Below are 14,351 nucleotides of genomic sequence, written 5' to 3'. Positions count from 1 at the left end.
AGTGCAAGTGAGATAAACCTTTTGCTTCTGGTGAAAAGCTGGATTGGAAGTGAATGAGGCAAGGTCACAAATCTATCTTGAACTGGAATTTTTTTAAAAGAATGCTTTTTATTATTGCTGTTTAATAATAATAATAATAATAATAATAATAATAATAATAATAATAATTTATTATTTGTACCCCGCCCATCTGTTTATTGTCACCACCGTTACCACCTGCCCTTACCCCTAAGTCCCTGGGGCATGATGTTGACTATGGGAGCTGGGTTAAAATCCCCACTCAGCCGTGAAGTTCAGTGGGTCATAATGAGTTAGTCACTGATCTCTAAAAGCCTAGAAGAGTTTGAAGAGTTTGGATTTGATATCCCGCTTTATCACTACCTGAAGGAGTCTCAAAGTGACTAACATTCTCCTTTCCCTCCCTCCCCCACAACAAACATTCTGTGAGGTGAGTGGGGCTGAGAGACTTCAGAGTAGTGTGACTAGCCCAATGTCACCCAGCAGCTGCATGTGGAGGAGCGGAGAAGTGAACCCAGTTCACCAGATTAGGAGTCTACCACTCCTACCCACTACACCACACTGGCTCTCATACCACACTGGCCTAGCCGAGATCCTAGAGTTGTAAAGATTTGTTTAAAAAATGTGATAACCCACATATGTCATACTGAGCACATTGGAAGAATGTCTGGATACAGATGTATCTGTTAATACTGCTAATGCTACTAACAATAACCAATGCTATACCATATCCAGATATGTTTGCTGCTGAACCGCTGTTGTTCCTTTCTGTTGGCAAATATCATATGCAATATCTCAGGATGTGCATTCCTGACTGGAAAGAATTTAATAAGGGACACAAACACCACACAGTGAACCTCTCCATGCAGATATTCTTTATATATTATGCATACACATTAGCCTCATTATGCAAACGACCAAAACACTGGAGCATATGCTTTCCTGACATTTCCTAGGATGGATGGCAAGTGGAAGGAAAGGACAAAGAGGAAAAGGTGAGAATCCTCCACAGCTTCTTTTGTAGAGTGGGACAACAAGAGCCACCCATGTTTCTAATCAAGCCACTGAAAGAAAGGGAACAATTAGGATCTTCCACTCAGAAACAGACTGGACACAGAAATTCAGGGGAGAAATGGGCTGGATCACATATACTGGCATCAAAACCACCCTCCTATCAAAACAGATTATGTCAAGCCTACAGAAGCAACAACAGGTTACCCACCGTTGGTTAGGAGGACTTGCCTGATATAGGAGAAGAAAATCTAAGATTAAGTTCCAACTCCAGGGCTGGGATGGGGAAGGGAGAGTTTCACAACAGTGATCTGGATTTGCTGTTCACCTTTTTGGGACCATGTCACCTTTATGTTGAGTTGACATCAACCTATATCTTCTTCTTGTATCTCCTGGTAACACTTAAGTTAAAGCAGGTGTGTGACATGTTGTAACTGTGCCATTAAAATGGACCAGGAAAATTCTGAACAGAAGACTCAGATCAACACTATAAAAGAATCAACGGAAACATGGAAAAGCCTATTTTCCTATACTATACCACTTTCTGCTACAGGTAGGAGCTTGTACTGTAGGTCTGAATGTTTCTACGGAGGGGGGGGGCAAATCTGCACACAGAAAACTAATATATTATGGAAGTGGGTCTGCCCTAGTGCCCCCCCCCCGACATGTTAGTTTTCCATGTTCAGTTTTCCATGAGGTTAAATTCAAGCAAACCCACCCAACCCCACTGCACACTTGTGGACAACAGTTGCTCTGCAATTATGTTGCCTGTATTAATTGGTCAATAGAGGTGACTCAGGAAGAGTTCACAAGACACCATTGCAGTGTTTCTTTCAAATCTATGAAGACTTGGGAGCTATTTTTTCAGGTGGCTCAGTCAGTCAGGTGGCTGGGAGCGAGTGTGATCAGTGTTTGGTGCAGCACTGATTGTATAAGAACACACAAGAGAAAGGACAAGGGCAAAGACCGTCACTCAATCTGCATAAATCAAACGCCCAGCACCCCCTCCACTAGCGTATTCAAAGCTCCACTGTATACATAGCAAGAGCAAAATTTTCACCAGCTCTTAATACCCCTTAGAATCTCTTGCTCCAAGATTCAGGGTCACAAGTAAAGCAATGCCTGGCTCCAGATAAAGTCTCCTGCTACACAAATCTCACAGTTATTACCCTGAATTATCATCCCTGAAAAACTGGGTGTCTGTCTTCAGCTTCAAAAGCAGCTTTATCATGTGAAAAAATATGTTCCTTCTTTTTTTATCAATATCCTTACAGGAGCTCTAGTGACATTGGGCTGATGCACTTGACTTTCAGCTCTGCCGAGCCAAGTTTTAATCTTCATGCAGTGACAAAATGTAAACTGTCCAGAATCCATCACCCATTTTACCACAGGTTTCACCTCCCTAATTTAAAGTTACACTTCGAGAAATGTTCAGAAAGATGAGAATGCAAAGAATGTAGGGGAGGGTGGTTAGACAAACCGAGGTGGATTTAAATGGCAGATTACCGTGTTTTGCCAGGGCTTGAGCCCACATTAATCTGTGTACTTAGAACACCAAGTATGTGGGCAAGGGAGATTCAGCATGTGTACCGCATGCAGCTCTGGCAAAGGGAGGAAACTGCTGGGATGATCACACCAGGAAAGAAGCTGCTCAACCGCAATAGGCCAGATCAGATCAGAGAATATTGCCTGACCCCTATAAAACCAGCAAGGGGATTCTGCTTCTAGCTAGCTTCTGTCTATGGTTACCTTCCCCCACTCCCTTCTGACAGGAACAGATTCTGACAGAATCAGGTCAGTACTGTAGCCCCAAACTGAAAAGCCAAGAATCACCCTAAACTTCAGGTTCTGTATGACTCCATAGAACACAGGGCTGACATTGCTAAGTGGCTTGTGCAGACAATATCACTTTGGCCAGCCCGGCTTGTAATTCTCTTCCATCTTCCGAACAGGCGGTGTGGTTGATCACTGGCCAAGTTCAGATGCATGTACCCTGCAGGAATCCAATGTGGTTTCTGACCACATCTTGTTCATCCATCCAAATGTGCATTGTGCAGATGTGCCCTTAAACAAAGGGAAAGTAGGCAAGACTGCAGCACATTGGCAAGATATCTGAGATTAAAACAGCAGATGGAGCTGTAGGTCAAGACAGTGCCAGGGAAGCATACACATGATTGCTGAACCCCTGGCCAATGCTTTTAGTCCTTCTTCACTTTCATAGGCAACAAAATTAATAAAGAGCAGAACTACGTGGCAAGTAGACATGCCAGACTGTCAGCATGAGGTAATTAGCCAAGGAACAGAAACCACAATAGAGAATAAAAGTACTGATGCAGTGAATGCTTGTGAAAAGCCACTTAAGAAAAATGAAATGTCAAGTCAGTTAGAGAGGCACTCCAAACCAGCTCTGTCCAATCTCTTGCATTTGCCACAGAAGCCTCCCGGGAAAGGGTAGAAGTGCATGGCTCTACAGCATAAAAACCTTGTTTTTAAAAGAAGAGAAGGGAGCCTCTCTTTGGAAGAGCTTGAGCAGTCCTGGCTAGCGACTGTTTTTTCCTGCCCTCTCCATGCGATTTTCTTTGAGTCGCAGTGACACCTGTTGAGGAGGATCAAATGCTGCTCAGCTGCAGGCTAGTCGGCTGTTGAGCACTGCCAACAAGCTGTGCACCACTCCCAACCAATGGCACAAGCTTTCAGGCCATCTGGACCTTTTAATGGACTGGGTGTTTTCCTCTTCAAAATGTATGAGAATGTGCCAATACTGTCCATTACTCAGCATACCATCATTGGATGATAAGGACATGGGGCCAAGCCAAATAGCAGCATTGTTTATGCCCCTAGTATTGAAAATGACAGGGAGGGGGGTGGAGGAAATAAAGACAAGAGATCAGGTCTGTTAAATTCAGCAGAGGGCTGTCAGATACACACATTACACTGAACTGTTGGCATGGACAAAGAGGAAACTCTTTGCAGTTGCTACACCTTTTTTTTCTTAATGTCTCCCTGTAAACCACCTTCTGGCAGACTCTTACTTACATAGAATGGTCATTATTACATAGAGATCTTACATAGTGATCAGTGGATACACACAACCAAGCCCACTATGAAGATAATTAGGAAAAGCTGGATAACTTTTCCAAATCTCTGGAGCTCACTTGGAAAAATAAATCTGTCTATCTAATTGGGTCCAGAGTTGATTGGACCTACAGTGTTTGGCATCCCTCTCTACTTCCAGCTGAGGAAACTAGGGTAAAATGTGTGGCATTAAAGGCACATACTTGTGGTGTGGCCAGGGTGTGTGTGTGTGTGTGTGTGTGTGTGTGTAATATGACAATAATCCAGTTGGATCATAGGACTTCAGAGGAATCTAGAGCCAATCCCAGTTGTCTCCAGGAGCAGGAAGGCAAACATCAGAAATCTAGTATTCCCAAACCTCTTTTTAAGGATTCAATCCCATCCCTAGTCTGATATTAAACCCTTGAGCATATCCTTTGGCTGACTGTGAAAAGCAAGGTAAGATGCAATAAAGAATAAAAGAGCCATTTTCCATCCCATTTTGATTACTCCATTTTCAATTACTGTTTCAATGGCTGCTAAGAAACACTCCAATTGATTTGAAAAGGCAGGTAAAGAATGGCCCCTGGGGCTGCCGTATAGGAATTTGAGTTTAGTAGGATGGGTTAAATTTCTTGTTCCTTCACTGATCAGCTCCCTACTTGATCAGTCCTTTTATGCCTCAATTCTCTGTTTGTACATAATTGGAATTAATGACTGTGAGCTGTTCTACAGTACTAATTAAAGACAAACAGAATCTCCTTCTTTTTTATATAAAAAAAGGTCCAAACGGGGTAAGGTTTATACATAACATATAATTTTTGTTTGTAACAAGTAAGACATGTTTAGTTTTCCATCAACACATTTGTTAGCATCAGAGGCATGCTGAAGTCCACAACAGCAGATGGTTGGTTGCAACAACTACTGATTATTGTTGCCACAATTGGAGAGGGTTAACATGACATGATATAATGTGCCTCTTGTGTTATCAAGTTCAAGAGACAGTATTATAAGATTTAGCTGCATCAAGATGTAGGAGCTTAGGAAATACTAGCAATATATCCGTAATGTGAATTGATGGTGCTTTTTTGTTGCTATTAGTATTAGTCCTATTTTTAATTTGATAAATTCCCCCCTTTCTTTTGTTAAAATTTGCATATAAAATTTAGATATACATGCACACACCCACCAGCAAAACACTATATTGAACCTTACTGTCGTGCCATATTACAAATATTTATGATACATTATCAGAAGTACTTTGCAAAAAGATTCTTCATCTAAGTCAGCCTCTAGATTCTTAACTCATTATACAAATCTGGAATCTTCTCAAATGCCTCCAGGTGTTCTACAACTTTCATGAGGAACATGTTTCTTGAAATTGTTTCAATAACTAGCTATATAGAACTGACTACCAAAGATACCATAGGACAATATCAGAACATCTTTCAATGGTAGTAAACCAAAATGCTCATTCAATCCAGAAAATGGCTTATAGTAATCAGGAATGGTTTAAGAGCACAAGAAGAAACCTGCTGGATAAGCCCAGCATCCTATTCTCACAGTAGCCAACCAGATGCCTTTGAGAAACCTGCAAACAAGACTTGAGTGCAGCAGCTCTCTCCCACATTGAACTCAGGAGACTTGTTCCTGAATAAGCATGCATAACTTTGAAGTGTTAAGGCCCCTCCAAAAATTCAGGTTCACAAAAAAACTGAATTGAGCTCACAAATACATGGAACCCTTCTTATCTCTCTCTTTATCACTAACTCACTTTCCTCTCTCTCCAGGCAGTGTGCCTTCACTACTTCAACAAGATCTTCCTTCACATCTCCGATTCCTCATTGTTTTTTTAGTTGGTCAGCTGATTCTGTAAATATCCCCACCAGTGTGGTGTAGTGGTGTAGTAGAGCCAGAGTGGTGTAGTGGTTAAGAGCGGTAGTCTCGTTATCTGGGGAACCGGGTTCGCGTCTCCGCTCCTCCACATGCAGCTGCTGGGTGACCTTGGGCCAGTCACACTTCTTTGAAGTCTCTCAGCCCCACTTACCTCACAGAGTGTTTGTTGTGGGGGAGGAAGGGAAAGGAGAATGTTAGCCACTTTGAGACTCCTTAGGGTAGTGATAAAGCGGGATATCAAATCCAAACTCTTCTCTTCTTCTTCTTCAATGTCCAACACATGTCCTACCTCCTTTTCATTCTGGTTGGTCAGAAGCATGCAGGAGCAGACTTCCTATTGGACTATGGCATTAGTGGGAACAGAGTAGAGAGCCACATCCAGATTCATTTATTTATTTACTCAATCTGAGTGGCTATTCTACTACAACTGCTATTCAGTGGTAGCATCGACAACATGTTTGACAAATTCCAAATTTTGTCCATGGGCCCCGAAAGATTTTGGATACCTGTCATGTTTTATTATTATTTTTTTAAAGCCTTTAACTTTAAAGGCTCCTTGCACAAATTCCTCTGTATTTTATTTGTCTGGAATTCAACTGTTCCATCCTCTGATAATAGGCTTTTATGCCTGCAAATTTTAGCTAATTCTGCCAACAAATAGAAAAGTTATACCCATTATTTATTTCCCCAGTATAATCAATGGGGAGTCCTTCAGAAATCTGAAGCAAAACCAAAGCAAACGAGGTGTTGTCTGAATTAATCCAAAGTGAAATGGCCCCCTACATGAAACAGGCTCCAAAGCCATTTCTTTTTCTGTGCACACCCCTAAGTTATATGGACAATTTGATGAGTAAACAATCCCTCATGTCAATTCAGCTTGGTCCCTTCTTTGTTACGTTGGAGTTCATGGGATCTGGTGGTTTCCTTTAAGCCATTTTAACAAGGCAAACAGTAGCAATACCCTTAGAGGTTTAGCCACATGAGGTTGTTCTGCCATTTGACAGTTTTGTGTGAAACTGAAAGTCTGAGAGCAACTCTTCCCCATGGAAGTGTATGCTGCTACTACATGGGGGAGTGGAGGGGAGGCGTGGGTTGATACCCATCTAAGTCACACTCACAGTAGACCTATTGAAATTGATTTTAATGGATCAGCTCTGTGTAAAACTAACACTGGCTGTCTCCCAAGCAGACATGATCTGAAGCATCCTTTGTTACTGAATATAGTGTATGCATATCCAAACTACCTCACCTTATTACACAAAGAAGGAATGTTAGAATTATTATAATCTTATTAGTAAGAATCCTATGTACATCTTCACAGAGGTGGACACTGATGCTCTAGTTTGCCAATATCTGTTGAGTTTTGCTTCATTTATCTTGATATTTCAAAATCTATTGGTCAAGGATCACTGGCATTGGTCAGTGAATTGCAGCCTTCACAGTATAGATACTTCACAGGCCTTTAACAGATATGTTCCCTATGAAATTGGATATACCTTTCTCAGAACCAGTTACATCTGGTCCATATTTCTTGACATAATCAGAATCTCACTTGCTTTGTTGAAAGTGAAAATAAATAGATGGTCAATAAGACTGGCAGAAAAAATGCCTTTTTATGATTCCTGAAAACAGGAATAGCTCTGTTGTAGTAAGCAACAGCCCATGTTTCTGGAAACAAAGAAAGTGTTAAAAATAATGTTTTTAATATGCCAGCTGTCAGAGAAAATATCAGCACCATTACATTTTCTGACACTATATTCTTGACAATAAATTTCATGCCTCATGTGGCAAAGCATTTATGAGATTTCAGTCAATAACCAATGCGCAGGTCCATATCCTCACCCAGAAAAGAGGAAGAAATTAAGAAACAAAATCTAAAAAATAATAATGAAGGAGGTATTATAATTTTTATTTACTAACATGCCACTGCTTATAGTTAGACCTGAATTAAAAGGGAAAAGAAGCAGCTCTGCCTCTCAGACTGTACATCTCTCTCTCTCTCTCTCTCTCTCTCTGTGTGTGTGTGTGTGTGTCTGTGTGTCTCACATACAAAAGCTATGAGAAACAAAAACTGAATTTAGAACTTGCAGATGATGGTGTGTGACAGATCTGTAGGTCTGAGACTTTTATCTCCTCTGACATGCTTAGTTCTATTTTTAATCACCAAGACACAGAAGACTGAGTCACAAAATTAAGGAAGGACAGAGCCCCAGAGAACCCAAGCAGGTATCATGGCTCTGACTGTGCTAAGCGTCATTCAGATGCACAAGGAAAGAGATTCCTATTAGGGCTTTGCTTAGGAGCTATTATTAGTATTCAGATTTCTGTTTGTCTCAACTTCTATTTGTATTAGCAATTCTCTAAGCGGAGCATCAGGACCAAGAACAGGAAAACAACACTGCCGCTCACCCTGTCAGATTTGCTAAACGCGGCCCTCATCTTGGCTGAATGTCAGTATATCAAGTTCAACATTTAGCTGAGGCAATCATGGTTTCAGATTCTGGCTTGTTTTCACAAACCATAGTATAATTCTCCAAGTTCAGACATCATGAGGGATGGCAGTTAAGTTTAAAATACTGCAGTTACCCCAAGAACTGCCTCTGCCTATGAAAGACCCAGACCCTACGATCATGAGAGGTTCAGAGGGTGATAACAGGAGAATAGACTTCTTCTTTTTTGCAGTGGCTCCTCATTTGTGGAATGCTCTCCCCAGGGAGGCTCACCTGACACCTTCGTCACATACCTTTAGGTGGCAGGCAAAAACATTCTTCTTCTACCAGGCCTTTAAATGGGGGGTGGGGGAGAGAGAGATTATTGTTTTAGTTTATGACTATGTTATGTCCTTTGTGTTTATATATGTTAGGTACTGTCAGGGATGTGTATGGTTGCTCACAAGTAAACAGCCAGGACTCCAACTTGCCTTTTTACTGGTTTTATTGGGTGCAAACTATATATACAGTGCAGAAGTCCAAAGTTCATGCGATTCTGCCTCCCTCCCCCCTTTCAATGGCACTCCCCTGACAGGTACTTTGTGTTTTTATATTGTAACCCTTCCTGTGATCCTCAGGTGATAAATAAAAATAAATTAGAAATAATAATAACAAATTCATAAGCTTTTACTTTCACTCTCCTCCTTGCAAGTGTAAAAGAGGAGAGGAGAAGGAGCCAAAGGTTCAATAATGTAACAGGATACCATGTTCCCCCATTACATCTGAAGTGAATCACTGGGTGAGGTTGGAGTGGGCAAGAGGCTGCTGTCAGTGACTATATATATTAGAACAGTGATGATGGTGTCAGGCATATGTGATTGAAGTCTCTTAATAGCTTACAGATTGAAAGCAAGCACTGTGAGGTGTGCCCTGGTTGCAAGAGTGAGTCAAACACAGCATCACCCCAAGACTGTGGTGCTATATGAACATGAGAACCCAGACGCCAATGAATGTCCATTATTTCTCTGGATGTAACCAGCTTTATCCAGAAATATTGTCACAAAGAAAGGAAAGAGTAGGCAGGAACGAGGCAAAACTTACCCGTTTCAGCTGATCAACACCACCAAATATCCTCATCACGCCATCAATCTCTTGCTCCAGTCTTCTGGCCCAATACTGCATTCTACAAGACAGGGGGAAAGAGGGCACACTGAGTCATTTAAAGAGGTACAAAAAGGGAGATGGTTACAAATCAGTGCCCAGGGCTTAGCTTGTACACTCGCCTCCTGACATTCCAGCTGTGGGCAGAATACCAAGCATGCCTGACCTCCAAGATAAGGATGATAAGCTTAGAATGATAAAGCTTATCAGATGACCAGCTTCCAAAATTGTAAATGTACACACACAGAACAAAAAATAAAGTCAACATAAAAGCTGCAAGCTGCCTTTCTTCTCTGGTAACAAAAACTTAACACAGATTAGGAGGGGCAAGCTGGTCCAGCTCCTCACAATAACACCTTGTCTTCTGTGCCCAACACTCCCAATATCCTTCCTTCAAATAGCAAACTAAGTTGGCTGATGGCCTATCAGTTCGGAAGCAAGCAGAGCCACACAAAAATTTAAGATGCCCATGTGTGCAACAATACATATGCCAGACCCTCCAAGTGTCCCTATTTTCCAGGGATGTCCCTGGTTTAGAGAAGCCATCCCAGTTTCTGATTTCATCCCGGAATGTCCTGCTTTTCATTAGGATGTCCCTATTTTCATTAGAGAAAGGTTGTAGAGTATGGAGTTACACAATCCCTGAGCTGTCTAAAGGCAATCCTATATAGAGAAGTTTTTTTATATATATTTAATGTTTAATGATATTTTTATATATGTTGGAAGCTACCCAGAGTGCTGGCGCAACCCAATAAGATGTGTGGGGTATAAATAGTAAAATTATCATTATGGAATGGGACGTCCCTATTTTCATCAGAGAAATTTGGAGGGTATGATATGCTTCTGAATTATAAGAAAGAAAGAAAGCTGTCTGACAGGAACTTGTGAGCTTGCAGAGTGATGATGGTAGCTGAGCCATTGGCAGGGGGAGGGAGGTTGGACATAAGAACCCACAAGTTAGGCCGCCTGTGTGAGTCTATCAAGTCGATGACTGAGAGCAGCCTAATCACTAAATGTTTGTGTGTCAGTGGTGGGGCAGGGGAGAAGGAAAACAGAGGACAGGAAAAGAAAAGTTGCTGGTTGGCCTTGACCTATTAAAGAATCTTTGGGACGCAGGTGGTGCTGTGGTCTGAACCACTGAGCCTCTTGGGCTTGCTGATGGGAAGGTTGGAGGTTCGAATCCCCGCAACGGAGTGAGCACCCATTGCTCTGTCCCAGCTTCTCCCAATCTAGCAGTTCGAAAGCACACCAGTGCAAGTAGATAAATAGGTACCACTGTGGCAGGACTGTAAACAGTGTTTCCGTGCTCTCTGGCTTCTGTCACGATGTTCCATTGTGCCAGAAGCGGTTTAGTCATGCTGGCCACATGACCCAGAAAGCTGTCTGTGGACAAACACCGGCTCGCTCAGCCTGAAGTGAGATGAGCGCCGCACCCCATAGTCACCTTTCACTGGACTTAACCATCCAGGGGTCCTTTACCTTTACCTTTCACCCTTTATAAAATAATCTTTATTAAATGTCTTCCCCTTTCTCATTCTGCAGACCTGAGTATTCTGTGTTCAGTCCTTTTATTGCTATAAAAATGGTCCAGTTTGGCTAGAACTATACCACACAGGAAGAAAGTCTTGAAGGGCAAGGAGAAGTGTTTGATATCCCTTCTACATCCCTCTAGAGAAGTCTGAGCCATTAAGAAGAGTACTGTTCTTAGTGAATGTGGATACCACAACATGCCATATATAGTTGCACATAATTAATTCAGACTTAGGTTTAGTCCACTGGGACTTGCCATAAAAGGTTGCAATTTATCTTAGATTTGTCAAGGGTGACAGCGACCCATGTTTCTTGAGAGTGATTTTTGTTTTCTTTAATCATTTGTAACAATGTTGGGAGGGGTGGCTATTTTAAAAAGCTGATCTGGTGTGTGGCATACAATTAAAATATACAGAGTAGAAGCATGTTGTTTTTAATATGCTGATTTGGGGGCGTTAAAATGCACCCGTGTACAATTTCCTTGAGATGCAGGAAAAGAAGGCTTCACAATCCATTGCACTGCAGTAGACAGCAACAGATTTTGGGCTGCCTGTAGCAGGATTGAACATCTGGTATTTCCACTGAGATTTATCTACCTGTAGAATCTATGTACATATCAACATATGTCTATCTCTTGCCTTTCTAAGAACACAGATTGTGATGTCCGATCAGGTCGTTGGTTCACCTTTCCTAGTATCCCTTTGTCCTTGAAAATGACTTCTAGACTACCCAATGCATGATAGTTTATTGTATCTAATTATATGGAAGACCACAAAAGAGGCAGCTTTTTCAGAGGATTAGGCTGACTCAGTTTTTTTGGTTTGTTTTTTTTAATGATACCTATATTACTAGGTCCACTCCTTGCTAATTTTAAATTCCAGGCCCCACAGAGTTTAGGACAGCCAGTCCTTGCTTTATTTAGGGGGGGAAACTATACTCACTTCTCTGTTTCCAGAACACACCTGAGAGGTATTCCTAATGGTGGTGGGGTGGAATTAGTTAGGCAGGATTATCACTCCTCACCTGCTTTCTCCTCCCGCAAGATGTAGATGCAGCCACAGCCTTCTCCCTCTTTTCTATTACTGAGGCTTGTAATCCATCAAGAGGAGTCTTGAGGCTTGCAGCCTCTTATAAACCTCACCCTTACTCACATGTAGCCCATCCTGGCTGATCATTGATTGGGCTATTCATGAGTAAGCAGCAGATCTAGCAGTTTCTTCGCCATAACTTAAGCAATAGGTGGGTCCCTAAAAATCCATCCTGATGTGTTCTGTGACAGCTTCATGGAACAAGACAAATGCCCATCAAAATTATATTTCAAAGAGAAATCATGTCCTCCCAAAAAGAGGGCATGTGTTGCGGTGAGACCTGGAGACCGACCTCCCGTGTTGTGGGTGGGTTGGATTGGTTAGCCAGAACACCCAACTGGTAGGTCCCTTGATGTTGGGTTCAATCTGACCAATGGGGCTCAGTCTAAACGGATTGAGAGACCTATATATACCCAGAGCTTCCTCTTTCGGCTCGTGCATTCAGAACAAGCTAACAGCGTGTCCTCTGTGCAGCCGTGAGACTTACCTTCGACAGATTGTCTTGGTAATTTCTTTCCGTTATTCTTTCCCTTTTGTTAATCCTTTCGTTAATTTCACCCTTTTCAGTTGTCTTCTCCCCCCCCTTCCTTCTCCTTCCCTTTTCTAGCGGGGCTTTGCCCCACTGGGGCTTCAGCCCCTGAGCGCTCCCGGTTGCGGAGCTTGTCGCTGCCTGTTGATCTCTGCCCACTCGGCTCCCCTTGCAGTGGCTGGTGTCCCTGTAATTTGGCTGCGTTTGCAGATTTGGGGTTTCTTAGCTAACGCAACTTGGGCAATTTGCAATTGTCACTCTCTGGGCACTTTCGTTCAGTGCTTTGAGTAGTTTCGCTGTATTGAGAGTTCCCTCTACATTGCAAAAATCATTTCTGTATGCCCCTTTTGAGGAAAGGCTGGTTGAGTATTGCCTAAGGGCAGAAAACCCCCTACTTTTCATTCTGGCCGCCAATTTGGGTTCCTTTTGCAAGGAGAAGTTCAACCCTGCCTAGTTTTGGCGGGAGCGCCATCTTAGTCAGCCTGGGTCCCATTGGTTTTGTGAGAACGTTGATTTTGTGCCCCCCATCCAGTAAGGAAGGGATTGAGATGCCTATTAAAAGGAATCCCAGTCATGCTCTCCTTTCTAAGAGGGTGATTAGAGGTCCATCTCAGTCACTGCATTCAGCTCCAGCCCCTGCGGTCCCTCAGCTTACGCTGTATCGCTTGAGTGCAATTATGGTCCAGACCCTGCTGCCATGGCTAGGTTCAATTCAGAACTTGAGTCGCTGGCCCAGCAATTTGGGAGGCAGCCTGATTCTCAGCCTGGCCCCTCCATGTCTTCCACTGTTTATGAGCCTCATGGTCCCTCAGATGCCCTGCAGGATCTGATTTCTTTCCCCAGGGTCTGTAAGACAGAGCTGTTCTGCCTGGCCTTGGCTTGGAATCAACTTGATCCCCTTCCCCTCTTTCCTTTTTCCTTTCTCCTTCTGTGATGGAACTCCTACTTGGGGACTTCCCTGGCTTTTTTCTGGCCCACGTAGGACCAGTCTGGATAGTTGGCCTTGGTGAAGACATGATGTTTTCATCCCCAAAAAGTTTTTGATTTGAGTTTCTACTGAAATGAGGCTGCATTTTAATGTTGTATTTTAACCTTGTTTTTAAGTTGTATTTTAATCAATTGTTTTTATACCTGGTGTTTAGCTGCCCTGAGCCCGGTCTTGGCTGGGGAGGGCAGGATATAAATAAATTTATTGTTGTAGTTGTTGTTGTTGTTAATAATAATAATAATAATAATAATAATAATAATAATATGCCAGGAAAAAGATCAGGAAGGAATTAGTGTTGGGAAGGATGGCTGGACAATTTGAGTGCCCTCCTTACCCGGATTTGCACCTTTCCCCTTTGGGTGTGGTGCCCAAGAAGGTCCCTGGGGAATTTCGCTTAATTCACAATTTATCTTACCCACAGGGTTCATCAGTAAACGATGCTATCCCTCCTGAGTTTTGTTCTGTCAAGTATGCCACCTTTGACCAAGCAGTCAAGTCGATTAGGAGCTTTGGGAAGGGTGCACTTTTGGCAAAGTGTGATGTGGAATCTGCGTTCTGCTTATTTCCTGTCCATCTACTTGATTTTAAGTTGCTTGTTGGATGGAGCATATTATGTGGATAAGGCCATGCCAATGGGCTGCTATATC

At 42.5% G+C, this 14,351-nt stretch overlaps 1 protein-coding gene across 4 annotated transcripts in view; it reads right to left on the bottom strand.

Annotated features, from left to right (window-relative positions):
- The window catches only part of CACNA2D2 (calcium voltage-gated channel auxiliary subunit alpha2delta 2), a 513,451-nt gene that overhangs the window by 462,707 nt on the left and 36,393 nt on the right, over positions 1-14,351 (bottom strand). For all 4 annotated transcript variants that reach the window (XM_083603285.1, XM_083603286.1, XM_083603287.1 and 1 more), the window contains one exon: positions 9,510-9,591. In XM_083603285.1, coding sequence (XP_083459411.1) covers positions 9,510-9,591 — 82 coding nt within the window. The remainder of the gene's footprint in view (positions 1-9,509; positions 9,592-14,351) is intronic.

The sequence above is a fragment of the Podarcis filfolensis genome (assembly GCF_964270895.1).
Source record: "Podarcis filfolensis genome assembly, chromosome: 2".
NCBI lineage: Eukaryota > Metazoa > Chordata > Lepidosauria > Squamata > Lacertidae > Podarcis > Podarcis filfolensis.
The sequence above is the reverse complement of the archived record's forward strand: the minus strand, read 5'-3'. Positions and strand labels throughout refer to the sequence as shown.